The sequence below is a fragment of the Caloenas nicobarica genome, chromosome 3 (assembly GCF_036013445.1).
Source record: "Caloenas nicobarica isolate bCalNic1 chromosome 3, bCalNic1.hap1, whole genome shotgun sequence".
Classification (NCBI taxonomy): Eukaryota; Metazoa; Chordata; class Aves; order Columbiformes; family Columbidae; genus Caloenas; species Caloenas nicobarica.
Window position 1 is genome coordinate 70067194 of NC_088247.1, and position 19757 is coordinate 70086950.

Sequence of the window (19757 nt, forward strand, 5' to 3'; positions counted from 1 at the left end):
TGTCAGGATATATATCTGTTTACTTAATAGTAGAATGTAGGATGAGGAGATGCCTCTGATACTGCTCGTACTGACTGAGAAACTAACCAGTTCTATGGTCAGTACCTTTTATTTGTGTCTGGAATTTTAAATAGCTTTTAGACATATTATACATTTCAGTGTGTTTCACAGGCCGCAATGTACTCTGTCTTCTACAGACCAACCAAGAGAAAGAGTTTCTGGGAAGGAAAAACTATGATGCTTTGAGTGCTTACTGATTAAAGGAAAGCAAAAGAAAATATATTACAAAGGCATGAAAACCAAATGCAAACCCAAAGACTCCAAGATAGCATTTTCGTCGCATTTTTTTCTTATTTGTTTTATTGTGTAAGTTCCTTCAACATACCAATCTGCAACAAAGTATTTCAAGTACCTGAAGAAAAGTGGGGGGGAAGCACCTTTTAGGAATAATTATGTAAGAATAATTATTTTTCTGAAAGCTTAAAGGAAGCCTTGTAGACTGGACCATACAGAACTGTATTTACAGAGTTTATACTCTTCTTTCAGAGACATCCAACCCTGACTATATGGTATAACAGGAAAGTTTAGCACTTAAACACCAGATAAACGAGAAAAAGGAGGCAGGTGAGAATGACACAACATTACACCAGAAAAAGCCAGAGCTATACACCATTCTTTAGCTTACAAGTGCAAAAAGACTTTGAAGAAGGATATTATAGGTTCAGCTGAACTTGGCTCACAAAATCAGGTTTAACATACCTTTTATTTAAGGTGGCTATAAAGAGGCAACTGCCAGGTCTCAGGAGTTCATGCTCTACGGACAGAAGCCTCAACCGCAAGTTCTACAGGCAGGACAGGCAAGAAACAGGCACAAGAGAAACAGAGAAGGTCAAATGCCCAAACTCAGCAGCACACGGCGCTGCTCTAAGAGAGGCTGGTGAGTAGGGGAGCTTGAAAAAAGAGCTTGTCTTACAAAGACAGAGATCACTTCTGATAGATTCCTTCTCTTACACAAGAAAATAGGATTATTTATATTCATGTTCTAAGTGTATTCAAAGGTACTGGATGTCATCACTAGTTCTGTTTCTAACTGAAATGCCCTATATGATGCTGAATTCTGGCTAGCTGCTTGGATCAAAAGAGGTCACATTTGAAAATTCTTTAGATCTGTAAATTCATCTGCTGTGACTGACATACTGAACAATTCCTTTAAATGTGTAAAAAGAGCAATATTTCATACAGCTTGTGGCTGAAGAACTGAATGGTCCAGTAAACACCTCAGAATGCCTCTTATGCTAAAAAAAAAGAAAGATTTTCAGTTACAATAAATTTTATCTATTATACTAATGTCTGGCAAACCTCACAGGTTAGTGCTAGGTTCAGAGTACAGCCCAAAGACATCAAATGTGGTAATGGAACAGAAGAAACACACAGAGGAAAATTATTTGCATGTCAAGTTAATGGCAGCATTCGGTACAGAACCTATAATTTCTCTCAGGAGTACTTTGACCCCATAGGGCTACAATATATTTAAGCTTGGGACAAAGAAAAAAAAAAGTACAAACACATAGGCTAACCTATATTATTAATAATACATAGCACACCAGAATATATACAGAACAAACATTCAAACAATGCAGAATTTGCATATAAAATAGATGAATAATCATAGTATTAAATGGATTTTAAACATCACTTTAAAATGCTAAGTTTCAGACGCTCTTTAAGAAATAATTTTACTACTATTCTGCATAAAATGCACATACAATCTGTAATGATAACCAGTTTGAAGGAGTAAAATGATGAGATTTAAAAGTCATTCCAAAGTTGAAAATACTGAGGATTTTTTTCCGCATATGGTAGGTGCTTCCTTTCTGCAAAATAAGTATATCCCCTCAGACCACTCTCTGCACACTAGAATTGCAGACAATGTTTCTCATGTCCAGAAACTGAGGTGTTTAAAAGAAAGACTTCAACATCCATTTTTCCCATAACAAAGATGGGTGCATTTAACCTTCTGAGCCCACAGAAACTGCAGTGCCCAGAGAAGGGATTGCTCTGACATACTATGACAGTTCAGCTATTCCCACACCCCCAGTTTTAATTATGTTATGGAACAGATTTTGGGGTTTCATATTTTTTTAACCACTAGTGTGCACACAGTAACAGTTCATTTAAGAAGCAACAAATAAACGATCCACAATACTTTTAGTTTATTATATTAATTTAGTAGGGAAGTAATTAAACTTATTGAAAAGATATGAATGATAATTAGTATATTTATCAGTAACAAATTAATTTTAGTTATGATAAATACTCTATTAAATACAGGTGCAAAAAATGAACTGGAAATAATATATATGTGTCACACAACTTACTGAAATGGGACTTTTTCCAGTTTTTTCTTTATCTTTTCCAGCTTTTCCAGCATCCCATTTTTCTGCATTGATATCTGATTCATTCCATTCTGGCCAAATAGGAAATCTCCACTTCTCATTTAAAGTACTTCCATGGGAAGACATAGTTGACCTGGGAAACAAACAGAAGCATGAATAAAAATGAACAATACATAAGCAATAGTATTAGGAAGATTTTTATCTCATAAGATAATATTTTTTAATGTACTGTAATAAAAATGTTAGTGTCAGTTACTGCAATAACTTTTTGTCACAAGACTAATACACAATATGTTCATAGCTAACAACTAGCACTAGTAGTACCCATGCATATCATTTTTCTAGTGAGTACAAAGGGCTGAAAAACTGAATTAGTCAGAATGAGAACGTAGCAGCTCCTTTCCCTTCAACTACCGTATCCGGAAGCAGACAAAGTATGTTCAGGTCACATATTAATTAGATTCTCCCAGACCCACTTGCAATAAACTGTAGATGTTGTCCACTCTAAAGAACGAAGGGAAGAAGCTGCAGGGACCTGAGAAGCAACCTGGCATCAAAACCTGAGCAAAAGAGTTCAAATAAATCTTATTGCAGAAAAAACACATGGACTTCAACTAGTTGGAAAAAAAGACTAAGGTCAGAATTTCCTTTTTGATACTTAGCAGTGTTCTGCAGCAGAAATACAATATTAGACCAATACTTTTTTACTACTGGAGCCTTCACAATATACTTTCATGATACTTCTATTTCATTAGGTATATCAGCTTTAAAAAGCTAAAGATACTGTAATTTTCTCTTTCTTTTCCTTATACCACACACTTCTTCATTTTTTTTAATCCCTACTGAGAAACTGCAGAATTCCTACAAATATGCCCAAGAGATCGGAAAGAAAACAGTGTTTTGAGTTACAGCTGGAGTGCTGTTTTTACAAACTGGTGCCAAGAAATATTTATTTTAAAAATAAAAGCTTAATTTCTTTAGATATTGACATCTCCAGGAGATTTGAAAGGGAAAGCTTCCTTTTTTATATATTTGAGAACAGTTATTTTTTAAACTCCTGGCTATATATTGCATATAATATCATGTGGCGATACTGATATCATCAGTGATATATAAAACCATATTCACATTTTGAATTTCAAAATTATAACTTCCTCTTGAGACTTTAGTGACTCCACAGAGAAAATATGAACCCTGATTATGATTTACAGCATCACTCACATTGGCCAAAGCATTTGACATTTCAGATAAAATTATCAGTGTCATAGTTCACATATGCTCTTTTAAAGTTGTTTTGCACAATATTCATTCATTGTTCCAATATAGATGCAGCATTATTTATAACTACATTCTAAAGACAAATACAGACTATATAAATCAGTAATCTGGCTAGGGAAAAAGGGCATGTAGCAGATGGCACCTGAAAATACTGTTAAGCCCTGTCTCCCAGAAGGTGGAAGCAGGGGCAAGTCACTTGTGGGAACAGAGACATTGGTCAAGTGTAGGGAAAGGAAATTACAAAAGCAAAAGCTCAGCTGGAGTTGAAATAATCAAAGGACATTAAGGGCAAGGAAAAAAGCTTCTGTAGGTACACTGGCAGCAAAAGGAAGACTAAGTAAGGAAAGTACATGTCCACTGCTTAAAAGGGCAGAGAATTTAATGATAAAGGACATAGGTAACGCCAAGATACTCAGTGCCTTTTTGCGTCTTGGATTTCATTGGCAAATTTTGGCTTCCAGGCCTCCCAGTCCGTGAGCTTACTGTCACAGTTTGTGAGACTGTGGCATTATCTACAACAGAGGAAAGCAGCTAGGAGGCATTTAAGCCAACTGGACACACACAGGTCCATGAGACGAGTGAGGATGTGAGCAAAGGTACCGAGGGAGCTGACTGGAGTCACTCCAAGGCTCCTGACAATCATAGCCAAAGACCATGGCAATCAGGCAAAGTTCCACATGACTAGAAAAAGGCAAACGTCACATCCATCTTCAAAAATGGTAAGAAGTAGGATCTGGGGAACTACAGTGCTTGGAGGTACTTTAAACTCCAATGGACAAGGACCTAAGCCACCTGATCTAAGCTGGCCCTGCTTTGAGCAGGGGGTTGGACTAGATGGCTTCCAGAGGCACCTTTCAATCACCATTTGTCTGTGATTCCATAATACTTTGTTGTTAGCAAAAATGAGGACAAAGACAGGAGTAAAAATAAAGATTTCTCACTGTCTAAACAATAATGACATTCATCCACAATACCAGTAACTTATTGGAAGACAGCTGTGAAAATTCAATACCATCTGTGCCTTCTGCTGTGCAAATAAAAATATAACTTCTACCACTCTAACTGGAAGGAAGATGTATTCTCTGGAGTGATACCTTGCTTTGATTTTCCATTCTTTGTCATCTCAATCATCTGTAAATGGCCTTCAGCCTGTCTCTATTATGTTTGATTGGTCATTAATGGTATCATCTTGTCTCCAGCATTTTCTTGATGACTCAAATGATGCTTCATTCTATATTCAATAATACTTAACAAGCAATTGAAAACCCTGAAGTGTTGATCAGTTCCTTTGGATTACTAGGAATGTCTATATCTGTTCTACTCTTTTCAAAGAATCTGCTGTATCTGCATTAAATGCATGCATGCAGAACAAAGAAAAACAGAATGCTAGCTGTATCAACAGCTTCAAAGCTTGCAATATTTTGAAACTTTGCCCCTTTTAACATTGATTTAAATACAACTCCTGGCAGCTTCTTAGGTATATTTACAAGCAAAAACTGCCAAGTTAGAATTGTTATTTTTCCTATTTTTTTCTTATTTCAGATGAAATATCAATGACATATACAGCGATCTTAAATATTCAAGGATTACTTCTAATTTTTTGTACCTTTTTTCTCAATCTAAGTCTGTATTTTCTCTTTTAAATTTTTATAGAGAAGCATAGAAGTTTCACTCAATAATAATAGTGATAATAATAATAATGATAAAGACGTTCTGAAGCTATTCCCAAAGACAATTAAATAATAATTGCAATAATTGCTATAAGATTTCTGACTGCTTTGGGACAATAATGGAAAAATAAAAAAGCATATTTTTAAAAAACTAAGAGATATGAAAAGACTTGCCTAGCTTACTATCACACTAAGACAGAAAATTAATTTACTTTGACATAATAGAATACCCTCAACGTTAACAATATAGAAGACATGGAAACAGTGCTCTCTATGACTGAGACGTCTAAACTAAGTTAGGGAAGCCCAATCGATCTGTTTCTCAAAAAGGATGATTCAATAAGATTTTGGAAAAATTCATAAAGAACTGCAATTTACTTGGACTCCAAATATAAATTAATAAGTGAAAAAAAGACAGCTGAATCAATTAAAATATTGTATTTTAGTAATGTTATTAAGAAGTTCCTTTATTATAATAGAAGAATTGAATAATGTAATTCATTTAGAATTCTTAGAAACAAACTAACAGATACAAGGACAATGAAAAGCATTACTGGTATTTTATGCTCAAGCTGGATGGCTTCATAGTGCAACAGTATTTTAAACACTAACTTACTGGCAGACTTCTTTTTAATCCCATGCTAAACCCTAAAGGAGAAAAAGGAAGAATAAATTGCCAAATGAGGGAAACACTATGAAGCTGGCACTAATTCACCTCTGACCCTCTAAGCAGCTTCGCCAAGAATACTGGTATAATTCATATAGTGCCAAGAGAGGAAATAGGGAACGGCAGGATAGACAAACACAACAGGAAAAAAAAAAATGCAGACAGATTACGACCTAAGTTTTTCAGAGACTTAAGGTTTAACAGAGAGACAGGAGACAGGCCCACAAGGTACTGGAAGTGCGCTTTCTAAGACTAAACATAGTCGTTTAGTTGGCAGACACATACACTTTGGCCGCTTACCCACTCTGTAAGCAAGATCTTGTCAATATGGTCAATGGAGCCTTGGGAGAATGTATTTTATTCTTTTTTTTTCTTTCTGCGATCCTTGTCATTCCTTATGACACAGGTTGCAAAGATGATATTTTTTGCAGCTGAATCCTTTTCAATTTCTATTTTCATTAAGGTTTTATTCGTTTATTTCTATTAAACCTACTTAAGTGTCAAAGTTTAAGATCTGCTTTATATTATCATTCTAAGAAACCAATACAGAGGTTACAATGGACTTAGGACAGTACTGAGATCTTGGAGGACTGAGATGCAAAATTGAAAGCTAAGTTTTGCTTAACTTAGTGAATTGCTACTCAATAGCTGAGCTACGGTTATTGTCAATGCATCCGTTCTTTGCTAACTTCAACTATGGACTAAAATATGTCTTTGCTTAAAGCACATTTTGGAGAATCAAATGACTGAGTGCTAGTATCTGTAACAGAACTGTTTAAACAAACCAGCAGTATGACACATTTAGGTGGTCCAGTATGATTAGGTATTTATATGCTAGCCTTTCTGTAGATGCAATGATTGTGAGTTTGGCCTTAATTTGATTCACTCTATTAAGAATTTGTTTATCTATCTGTCTCCACAGTAGGGCATTTGTTGCTAAGTAACTGCCAACAAGCCATCACTTCATCGCATCTTAGTGCTCCCTGTAGGTGTTTTAAATGGTCACCAACATTACCCATAGCATGTTCTAAAGATTAAAAAATAAACTGTGAATTTGATCATAACAATACCTCAACAGAAGACAAAATCTATTTGATGCTCATCATTTTCACCTTGTTCCCTGGAAAGTGTTGCCAATCTTTTATCTTTCATTAAATACTATCTATTCTTTCCATTAGATGTCTGCAACCATTACACTGTACAGCTTAGCTTCATTCAAAGCCCAGAATACACTATTAACATACAACTGATGTCACTCTGGATACAGTTCTTGGGATGGCCAATAATTAACGGAAATTATTCAGTAACAGGACATGATATTTAGGTAATTAGTATCTGGCAAGTGAGTTAATGAGGCTCAGAGCTGAAACTTTATTTCCTTCTTCCACTCCTCCAGATGCTCTGAACCCCTCTATATGTACACAAAAAAGAACAATCTGAAGTGAGAAATCCCACATCTCATATTCCCCATTGGATACCAATGTTGGGACATGAGAATTTTGAGCTTTTTATACTTACCAGGAACTAATAACGAGAAATGTGCCTCTTTCCTTGGGTTGTTTGAGCAGTCATAAGAAACAATTTCTGGCCTTAGTAAAGGCTTTTATATTAGGTAAAAGAGGGCAGACAACAGAAGGTTCACCTTCTCCTCTAAACATGTCCTGGGGAAGCTACTTAACTTTTTCCCTAATCTCTTCAGAACTCAAAGACAAAAGGCCCCTTTGAAGACTATTTCTGGCAGAAAGTTCTTTTAAACTCTAATCATTGAAACAGGTTTTCAAAAGTAGCATCTGAATACATTAGAAACCCACAGCAGAAACCATGGCAACACTCAAGTTCATAAGAATCTGTAAAGGATATGGGAATGTTTGACCAAGTATCAGTAACTCTGTTGCAAAACCCTGTGCTCTTTTTCTTCATACCTAGTGCCATTCTTCAGAAGAGGAATGACCAGAAGAAGTCATGATCAGACAATCTAATAAGCAGCTAAGGCAATATAGTCTTCTCTTTATCATTAACAGTTGGTAGCAATTCCAAAATAAAACCAAAATACTTAAGTGTTGTTTACAGTAACCTACCATTGTTCTTATCTCAGACGCTGGTGCGGAAACTTAAAGGACTCTCTGTGGAAGAAACACACGCCAGTGTAAATGCTCATAGCTCTCATGTTTGGGGAGAGACTCAAGCCACGGATGCCGTAAGCTCGTGTATAGTGTCAGAATTTTGGACTTCTTTAGCCTTCTATTTTTGCATTCCAGGAAGGAGAACAGTTTTTATTGCATAAACTATAATTAGTAAGTGGCTGAAAGACAGAAGCAAAATCAGATGAAGTTACAAACTTCATAAGGAACAGTGTGGACACTGTCACTTTCAATGGCAGCACAAATCAAACTCTGTAACCTGTGAGAGCAATGCTAAAAAAGCTCAGCTTGTCATTTTCGGTGGCAAGTGCCAGCTGTAGTAAAAAATTCTTTCCCCCTGATTCCATGGAGACAAAGGACTGCTCTGAAAAACCTTTTAATGTGGAATGGAAAAAAATACTACTTTACATATTTGAAAAACACTCTTGATAATGTAAGGTATCAGATGGCCTGGAAGTCATTCATTTGCCAGCCTTTCATGTTCTACCATACTGGAGGTCACTCAGACTTTTAAAAGATACCCTTAAAAAATACATATTTTTAATTTATGTTTCCATGTGTGGAAGATTAATCACAAGAGATGCCTGCCCAAGCAGAAATCTTGTAATATTTAGCTCTTAAATGTGTATTTTTAATCTATAGAAAAAAATAGTTTACCAAGGAGGGCTTTATATCCAGTTTTACAGGTAGAAATATGATTTACCAAGACCTGGCAAGAGTCATAGCAAGGGCCTGGAAAGAGGAGTGCGTTTTCTGGTGATCTTCAGGTGCCAATATCAGCCAAGAGAAGTGATCTCTGACTGATTCTTCCAAGGTGGTTGACTCTGGGTTATGCTCCAGATGGGACTGTTGTCAGCTGGCCTAAATCCTTTATGGTTGCCTGGTTACAAAAGATGCAGGTGCCAGGTCAAGTGAACACAGGCACCAAGGGGTCCCAGCTGTACCTCGCAGTCTTTCAACAAGTCACAGGTTTGAGGGCAAGTAACATCTGCATCCAATTTGTAGACCAAATTTCTGTTTGATCAATGCACTGTCTTTCCAACTAGCAGCAAATGACTACAGGTTATATAGTTCTGACTTAATGATAACACTTCAAAATCAGATGCTGTTTGTCTTTATGTTAGATCAATTAAGATCTCTGTTCAAGTACAGTCAAGGCAAGCAAATAAAACACCAGGACACATTAGAAGCAGGATGTCCAATATATATGAAATCAGTACAATGCCATTCAGTATAATCATTATTATGTCCTTTGAATGAAATACTCTGTTTGGTTCCAGGTGCCCTAGCAATGTAACAATAACTTTGGAAATTCAGTAATAGGCAATAGTTTAGAGCATGGAGGCATAACAAAGCGTAAATGTACAAAATACTGAGCAGTACAGATAAGAGTGTGTTATTTATCTGTTCCCATAACACAAGAAAAATAATGCACCTGACACAAAACATAGTAAATTTAATACCAATAAAAGGAAACATCTGACTGCTTAGCACATAGTTAGCTAGCAGAACTTCTTTACATTAGATGCCACTCAGATGAGAATAATGATCTATAGCTACTGGAACAGCCTGTCTCAAGCAGCACATACTTCTGTCAAACTCAAGACAAAAAAAGAAAAGGAATGTGCCACTCGGAGGATCTTAGTTCCATTCCACCAAGCTCTGTGTGAGAAACCACTAACAGCAGAGTCACAGAGCATCCACTTGTCCTGGTTACCTTCCAAGGCAGGAAGCTGAGGATCTCTTTCCAAATCCTTCTTTACTGTACCTGATTCAAAGAGGGAAACAGAAGTCTTGTTTCCCATATAGTTGTACAGCACCTTAGAAATTATGGAACCAGTAACTTTTCTGAGTTTGTTTCTCCCAGTGTTTCCTGCTAAAAAGATTGAGCTGGACTTAGATTCATCTATAAGAACGTTGAGAATATTGGAGCATCTCTTTCCACACTGGGCTTTGGTACTCAAGTATCTTTTAAGAACACAGCTTGTGCTTTGCTCTTTTCCTTGGCATTAATTCCTTTTTGGCTTCTGTAAAATCCTTTTGTGCCTTCTGTGTAGCACCTGGGTAATTAAGAATTAAAAATCTCTGCATGGCAGAGCACCTCAGTACTTCTGTGGATTTAGGTCAACTCATTTACAAAGCACTTCACATGCATTGATAAGAAAACCAGGAAATCCCATTTCTTCTGTGTTGGTTACACAGAGCTCTCAGAAGAAGCTAAAGACTATTCTGCTTAAGTAGATGAATAATCCATGGCAAACAGAGCCTCTAACGATATTTTAAGAATGCTTTCCTGTTTCAAAGCACAATTATTACTATTTTTACTTTGACGGTGCTTTTTCTGCTAGATAGTTCTGCTGAAAGCTGCTTTTCTCCATTACACTGTTGATTGCAATAGAAGTCTAGACTTCTGTTGCACAGTCTGGTTGCACCATCTCCAACCAAAGGCTCATGGACAGTGTTTGCCTGCAAGATCCCCTGATATTGCTTTCAATTACGGGGAAAGAAAAACCTAAAACTAAGACCAGTAGGGAGCACGACATTCAGTGTGATATTGCCACTGGTACATTACTTAATGTTTTCATGCCCATGAGTCCATGAAGTTTGAAATCTACCGATCAGGGTAGGCTGAGCTCTCAAGGGTTCATTGTTTTAATTAGAATTAACTAGGAAAACTAATTTGGATACATTATTTCCTAATTAAAATGTAATCTGGTTAATCAAAAAGTCAATTTACTCGTTAGCTTATATGCTATTTTAGTATGTTTATCATATTTACTTGGGGAAGAACCCATTGTCTCACTACAAAGCATGAAACTAAAAACAAGTTAAAGGCAGAAGTAAAGGAAAAAAAAAAGTAGTAACAAATTGGCAATATAGCTTAAAGTTGTACTGTGTTTACTCACTGAAACATTTCAATGAATGAAACACGGGTGCTGAAAGCAAGATCTTGATCCTTCTGGCTAGAAAATGCTAACACTTAGAATTCTAGGTGTACTTAATTTCTGAGACTTGAGCATCATGTTTCTTATAAACCTAACCTCGAAACTAACTGTATTTTTAAAGAAAGTCCAGTTTCCAATAAATGGGGGAGAATTAACCAAAAAATAGATATGCCTAATCCAAAAATTGCAAGTTTAGGGCATCAGCAATAATTGGGAGTAGTATTCCTCAGTGTCTTTTGTCCAAAATTGTAACTGTTTCAAGCCTCTAGCAGAACCACCAAGCCATACTCATCTCATCCTCATCTTGTTCATGCAAGATCAAAAAAATGCATACGTATCTACATACAAATCTCCCTAGCTTTTACAATAATACAGCAACCCCTTATCTTAGTAACACCTATGTTTCAACATGAGTTCAAAGACAGATACACCATTGAGCTACTCTCTTGAAAAACAAACATAAGAACAGGAGTACTGACTCAGGGCAAGGGTGAGCTATAGCCCAACATCTTGTCTCAAACAATACTAGCAATTGAAAGCTTACAAAGAGAATAAAAGCATATATAGTATATTTCTCTAATACTACGATAGTCTCCAATCATTGTCAGCTCAAGCACTTTCTAAGCTTCATGTGGTTGCTATTCATTTATATAATCTTCAACGGATTTCTTTCCTGCAGACTTGTTCCATGACACCACGTAAATTTTTAGTGCCCATTAAAACTTAAACTAACCAACATGAGTACTCCAGCACAGCACTAAAAGCAGCTTCAAGTTCAAACACTGTGCTGTTATCCACAAAACATTCTTGCCATTCCCAAACTTCAGTCAACCTAGCAAGCCCCACTCAAAACATTAAAAAAAAAATTCTGTTCAGTCTATATCGTCTATATTCTCTAAACCTCTAAAACACAGCTATAGCCTAAACCTTAAGAATATTTACCTGAGGAACATGTGCCAGCAATGGATAAAACCTCAGTCACAAGCCTTGGCTTACTCCTTATCATAGGCATATGAGAATTCAAGCATGAATTAGCAATGCATCTATTTTTTTTTCCATTCTTACTATCCTAGTTTTCAACCTCAAGAACAAACATTAGGTAATCCTAGGCTTTGGTGCAGCAACCCACTGTACAACAGCACTGCAGCAACTTGCTACTCATTGCAATCATCAGGCTCATAGCTAAACTTAAATCATTTCTTTCAGCCAGCCCAGGCTTCAGCCTGCCTCTGCAGGTCCTTAAGGGCCCATCAGCAGTAAATATTGCTCTTGGTTACTCTTCTCCCTGATAAGAACTCCAACACCACTCTGACCTTCTGCTTTACGTCGATGACCTCTGCCTCTGCCACAATTATATCTAAATCACTTGCCTCTCTTGGCATTGACCATTAACTCCTCACTTTCGTCCCTAATAACCCAAACCCTAATTCAGATTTCTCCTTGGGCTGACAGATGCTGATGACCCAAGTTTAATTGGGAAGATTTGGCCTGATGGCACAGAATTTCACCAAATTCATTTAAAAAGCATTTTAATTCATTATTCTTTCTTATACTAGCCAGAATCTCTTTCAGTGCCAACACAGACATCAGTTCCTATTCACTATAGCTGCTGAAACCTGGGAGAGATCAGATTCTCAGTAGCCTCTAATGGTGCAATTAAGGAAATCTATAACGACTGCAGCTCTTTTGAGCTCTTCAGCCTGTCATCTCTAGCAACTGCCTAGCTCCAGAAGGGAATTGCTATCTAATTAGAAAGCTGTAATGAAGAGAGACCCAATGGAGCATCCTGCAGAGACCCATGTGAAGTCTGGCTTAGTGAGTCCAAAGGAATTTTCCTGCCTTCTCCGTATGCTTCGGAGGTCCCACTCCAGCACTGTGATATATCCACCAATAATCCCCATTGATTTTCCACAGTACAGATGTCCTATGCTGACTGTTGTATGCAGTTCTGGGGAAAAAGAATCCCAATCTCACTAGAAATCAAGCAAAGTAATTTTAAGGTCATCAAAATATATTTTCCAGCTGTTTGTACACATTGGTCTCAGATGGTTTCTGCACTAATGTTATCCACAAGATTTGAAAAATGTAACACTGCAATTATTTTTGGCAAACATTGACAGCTCTCAGGATTTAAAAAACCAAAAAATCTAAAAACTATTAGCCTTTTTTTCCTTTTTTATACTACTGATATTTCTATTCAGTATTTCAATCATTGCAGACATATAAAAACAAGTAGCATTTACTATCAGGAAGACATTATTAGAGAAAATACAAAATATTTTTGACATTTTTATCCCTGCAACTAAAAGTTGTGTCCAAAAATAAAGCAGAGATCCTCAGGGAAAGCCTACGTTGCAATTACCACAGAATACTAAACTGACAGGACAACGTTTTCTCAGGCAGCCTGCAAACATCCATTCCTCTTTCTGATACAGGGATAGTAACACTGCTTAAGTTCTCATAGACATGCAAAATTCATACACTGCAAGCTGTCTCTGTCTCAAACACACTGAACAAGCTGGGTAACAGAATGAATGTAAAGAGGAATATCTAATAAGTAATTGTCACAACTCCAATGAACACAGCTCCAATCTTAGAGTGCATATGTAAGATTTACTTCTAGTCTCCACATCCCACTAAAAAACCCAGACTTGCTAAACTGTCTTTGATAACACATTTATGATCACTACTAACACTTGCCTACTATTAGGAGAAAATCATTATATGAGAAAACATAGAGCAATCTCTCCAACACAGGGATTGCCAACCAGAACGAGCAATTTTTCTCAACAATTATAAATAGGAAGAGCAGCAGTATTAATCATTTTGTCCCAGAGTAGACTCCTGAGAAATCAGCTTGGTACTCTGCTGATTTTTCTTGACAACAATGATACAGATCTAGCCTTAAATCAGAAAGCTGAACATTCTCTACATTTGGGGCTAGAATTGTATTTTCTAGTAAATGAATGAGATTTGCATCTTCTTCTCATGGACCTGCAAACACAGAATATCTTTACTGTAACACAGATATTGCTTATTAGACAGAATCTTTCCCTTTCCGAATACAGAAATAACATGTCGATCTCTCTGCTGTCAATTACCTTCCAACCATTCTGACATCACAAATCCTATGACAAAGGGGAAAGTGCTCTAGAAGCAATGTTGGAAATTGAGAAAATGAAACATAGCCTCCATTTTGCATAAATCACAGTCCGTAGTTCTACATTTTGACCATAAGCCTGACACAAATAAAAGCTCTCTGTAGACTTTAGCAGACTGTAGTTCAAAACTTGAAACAGCCTAGTTGCTTGTTCTCTCCATAGAAATTCTGTGGCTTATAGTAGTGGTCCCCAAAGTGGGGTGTGCACACAAGGAAGAAAATATTAGAACTTCAGTAGTGCATGTATATAATTTATTCGTGAATAAACATACATATATTGGAGGGTGTGCTCAAGTCTTTTAGCTATAGGGTTGCACGACCAAAAAAGCTTGGAGACCACTTGCATATAGCATGACTAAAGAAAAGAAATATGTTGCAATGTTTCAGTCCTTTCAGAGGGACTAAGAATGTTAAAATATCTTTTTGATATTGGGTTTGGGATACAAATTCTAATTCATCTAGGAAACAAGGGCAAGCAAGAAGAAAGTCCATTCAAGGTGTCAAAAGTGTTCTCAAGCATAAGCTTCTACCCCCAACTGTTCAGTTCCCTACTATCAACAGTTTTCACTGATTTCAGCAAAAGCAGATTTTCACCGAGATCTTTGAGTAGAGGGCACTAAGATGTGTGTTAGTTTTCAGCAGGATAAAGATCTTACTAAGACTAAACACAGTAGCAGAATAGAGCCTTTAATCAACACAGAATGCACTTCCAACTTACAGAACAAAACAATATGATTGAAAGTGTAGTAAGTGCTGAATTTGAATTTTCAAATATTTTACAGCACCATTCTCTACTGTTTCACGAGAAAGTTGAGCTACTTTTTCTGTAAAATTTGTTCCAAGACAAAAATTTATTTACACAAAGGTTTAGAATAAGCTGTTATTAGCTTTCTGTGACTTAAATTAATTACCAACAACTCAACATATGGTAAAATTCTTCCTGACAGCTTAAACAAGAAGGTTTATCAGGTCAGTTGCTGAACTTGGTAAGACGTGCATTGACCTAAACCAATATTTTTTCATCAATCCATCCAAAAGGCTTTAGTAGTATTTCAGAATGATAAAAAGTGAGCAGGGGTAAGTTAGTCAGGAAATTAGTATCTGAGTTGCTGTAACTTTAGGGTTTTTGTGTCACAGATTTCCTGGTTTCTTCTTTTACATAACCAACATTTCTGGTGATATATATATTAATATAAACATTAATTGATACAAACAGAGGTAGTTCTATAAACTAAAAGTTGTTCTATCAAATAAGATTTTTTTTAAAAAAAAGGTCACTTCAGCTCTTCATATGCCTGAATATTGTTCAGGACGATAAGATGTCATTTGGAAATATATACAGCACATACACTGAAACACCTAGATACTTAGTGCTGAGACTTCTTCCTGCTTCCAACAAGGACACTCTATATCACAATGGCAGAGCAGATAAACCCAAAAGACATGTTACAGTTTAAAAAGACGTTACAGGCTTAATGAGAAAAAATATAAACCAAGCTATATATTCTGTGTTATGAAGGTTCTGCATTACAATCAGGCTATTGTAACAGTTTATTCCATAGTCTAGTAAGTCCCTAAGCCATCACTAGGACATCTTCGAGCTACTACACTTCATGTAAAATAGCCTTAGTGAAGTGAGTAAATATTCCTGTGCTCTGATTCTTAGCTAACATTGAATTAACATTGGCATATGCTAGGCATTAGTTCCATTGCAATCAGTTGATAATTGCAGAGTCAGAGATAAATGATGTCTCCTGTCCTTTAGGTCCAACATGGGATTTCAAATATAATGTGAACATATCCCCTAGATTGCATTTCAGAGGTGTTTCAGTAGAATTTAATATCATTCAAATAATTTGTAACTAAATATTCTCATTTTGACTTGGCACTGGCAAAACAATTGACTAATCAGATTTATCCATCGTGGTCTCATTTAATAAAGTCTAAAGTAACAATGTAATAAAGAAAAAGACAGATACCATTCTAGATGATCTGATATAAATAACTCATTTCATAAGAATGATTCTTTTACAACTTATTATGTATAAGGAAAGAATTAACAATTTCACTATATAAAAAGTAAATATTTTCAGACTCTCCAAAACAAGATATATCTTAATTTAACAGAACAGCTAAAAAATTCTTGCACTGTAAGAATGCCTATTGGGGGGATGAAACCTGGAATACTAGACAAAATCTTTTGGATGATAGCCCACTCAATTCCACATACACTTGAAAGTAAGAAAATTCTTCTTTTTCTTTAACAGTGCTGAAAAAAAAAAAAAGTGTTCCTTGACATTTCAGATATCATCTGAAAAATTTTGATAAACTGCTTGAAGCAGTAAATATGTAGGGCTGCAAGGCTGTGGCCAAAACAAGAAAGAGTTACTAAGCAAATAGATGCAGTGAGGAGAAGGGAGGAATTTAGTGATATTGGCTGACCGCAACAACACCAAAGTTTTCAAAATGGGAATCAAGAGGCAAAATAGGAAACAGAAGTATGAAAATATGAAAAAAAGAAAATACTTCATAGAAAGGCTGGGTAACTGTATATGAAATAAGAACAAAGGAGAATTTGAAGATGTGTTTCAAGACAGAAGTGATACGACTGAAATCTTTAGTTAGGGCAAGAAGAAAAAGAAAAGGGCATGAGCACATACATCTTTTTAACCCAAATCTTGGCAGTGCCATGCATGCAGGTTTACATACTTCAGGATGAGAAAGCTGTTCAAAACATTGAAATAGAACTTGCAGGTTGGAATAGTAACAGTGAAAGAAAGTCAATGTTTTCTATTTATTTATTTGTCTTTGCAGGAAGAAATCTACATTTTCACAGAAATATACAAGCTCACAATAAATACTTAGCAAATAGTGAATCATTTAAAAATATCTCAAGAGACGCTACTTACATAGAAATATTTAAGAAATTAATAGGAAGAATGACTTTTTAATATACTTAATCTCCTCAGATTCATTCTAACATAAAGCAAACATTCCAGTCATTGGGAATTGTTTTTCCCTTCTGTAAACAAAATTCATGTGCTGTAAGAGTCATTAACAATTTTGCGCTGAAAACTTCAGCAAGCTTAGCCCCTCTACCTGATGAAAATGGAGGCTATGTATTGTCCTGATTCACAGCTTCAAGCTTCTTTTAAACTCAAACAACATTTCAGTGAACACTTCTGTCTGCTCCTGACCATAAGTAGAACGCTTTGTACCATGCGCTGGGGCCAGCACGTTATGTCCCTCACATACAGAAACAGCCAGGTGGCAAAGCCACCCACCCGTGTACCACATGTGCCGCAATCTTCTCGTTCCTCCTGCTCTCCTCCAGGTCTGAGGCACCTTGTCTGCCAGACCAGCTATGGGACACGACGCACACAACATCGCTTCGGCAGGGTGACACTACCGGAAGGGTGCATAAGAAATACCATAGGAGGAAGAGAGCACCAGTTTCACACCGAGTTGAGCCTCCAGTTTAAACAAAAGCAAACCAAAACCAACCAAACCCCACCTTGTCTATTGAAACCACTTTTAATTAACTATCCACTTGAACATATAAACTTTCTTTGCATAAGTTATTCGCACGCACAGGACTGCGGACAAGCACCTCCCCTGCCCGCGCCCAGCCTGTGACCGTGGCGACAAGACCGCGGCACCGCCGCCGCGGGCAGCGCAGCCCAGCGCAGCCCAGCCCATTCCAGCGCAGCCCAGCGCAGCCCATTCCAGCCCAGCCCCGCCGCGGGCAGCGCAGCCCAGCGCAGCCCAGCCCATTCCAGCGCAGCCCCGCCGCGGGCAGCGCAGCCCAGCGCAGCCCAGCGCAGCCCAGCCCCGCCGCGGGCAGCGCAGCCCAGCGCAGCCCAGCCCATTCCAGCGCAGCCCCGCCGCGGGCAGCGCAGCCCCGAACGGCCGCCCGGGCCCGAGGAAGAGCAGGCGCGCGGCCGAGAAGCCCCGGGGAAAGTTTCCAGACCCCCGCGGGGGCGGCCGAGCCCCCTCCCCGGCAGCGGCAGCGGCAGCCCCGGCCGGGCACCCCAGTGCCTCACCCGGCGCGCCCGCCTGGCACCCCGTGGCCGGTCGGCGGGCGGGAACCCTTATGCCGCACCCTCCCTTCTTCCCTCCAGAGGCTCTTACTCTTTGGCGGAGACGCCCAGCAGGACGGAGCTGGTACGGCTGCCGAGCTCCTTCTTCTTGCTCCCCTTGGTGGACATGGCCGCGGGTCCCGACGCGTCCGTCGCGTTGCCTGGCGACCTGTCCCGCCGAAGGTTGCGGGTCCAGCGCCGCCCCGCGGCCCAAGGGCTCTTCGCCCAGTCCCGCCCCGGCATTGTCCCTGTCCCCGTCTCCCGCGGGAGGAAGAACCGGCAGGAGAGGCCCCGTCGGGTGGCACCCGCGACGGCAGGAGGGGCCGGCGCAGCCGCCTCAGGGCAGCGGTTGTCGGGTGAGGGGGCGCCCCGCGCAGCCCCCACCCGCGCACCGTGTCCACCCGGGGCGGCGGGCGAGGCGGGGGAAGCACGGACACGGTCCTCGCCGCCGTTTTCACGTTCAAGGAAACAAAAACCTGATACAAAGTGCCCCTGCGGAATGAAGCTTAGCTTGGAAGTTGATGACATACCGCTTTCTGAGCTTACGCAGCGGCTTCGGGGGTTTTTCTAAATACAGCAATTCGAAAAAAGCTAGAGACAATGTGCATTTTAGTTATAAGCACGACTAAGTGTATCTTGAACAAGTAAAGAGCAAGAGCAAAAAGTACCGATTTAAAATGGTAGCTTTTTTTTTTTTTTTTGCCCTTTTTTACACCAGTACATGTAAACCGACCTGGAAAGAAGAAAGAAAGAAAAAAAAAAAATAAGTCCTGGGGCCTGGAGAGATTTTAGACCTGGAATGTGCAAGTATTTATTTTCTTTTTAAATTTCAAAATGATGCAACTAATTGATTCCTGATACGAAGCCTATGATTACCAAAGTCAATGGAGGTCCACCAAGGTAAGGTAAAACTAACATGAATCAGCTATTATACTTTCGAATTCAGTGAATAGTTGACTTCAGCCAAACTAAGCATATTTATTTCAAATACATTCCAGAGATTACATTATTGCCCACAATTCTTATTTCTAACTCTTAACCTATTTGCTAATTCCCAGTCTGTAGTGCATGATGAACACTCCATGATAAAACAGAACACACTTGTTCACTTATTCGAGCTAAGTCTTTTTAAACTATAAAAAACAAAATGAAAATTTATTTGTGAAGTTGCAGAGGGCATGAATAGATCAAAAGATACAGGGAAAAATATGCAGATGTTGCTACATCTAGAGGCTTATTTTGGACAAATGTCAGATCTTGATTTATATCAAGATGACAGAAGGCCAGACACATACTTTTAAATACCAAAGTGGAAAATTCTTCCACGGCTTTGCATTTCCTTCAGCATTATGTCCAACAGCATCAATTTTAAATAAGGTACCTTGGGACATTCTCACTTCAGAACCACATAAACACTTGAG

The 19757-nt window shown here is 38.3% G+C and overlaps 1 protein-coding gene across 1 annotated transcript in view; it reads right to left on the reverse strand.

Annotated features, from left to right (window-relative positions):
- Positions 1-18579, reverse strand: part of ADGB (androglobin) — a 106784-nt gene extending 88205 nt beyond the window's left edge. Inside the window, exons 1-2 of the mRNA XM_065632031.1 lie at positions 18389-18579; positions 2379-2529 (exon numbers count right to left, since the gene is read on the reverse strand). Of these exons, the coding sequence (XP_065488103.1) occupies positions 2379-2529; positions 18389-18579 (342 nt within the window). The remainder of the gene's footprint in view (positions 1-2378; positions 2530-18388) is intronic.
- Between the last annotated feature and the right edge of the window lie 1178 nt (positions 18580-19757).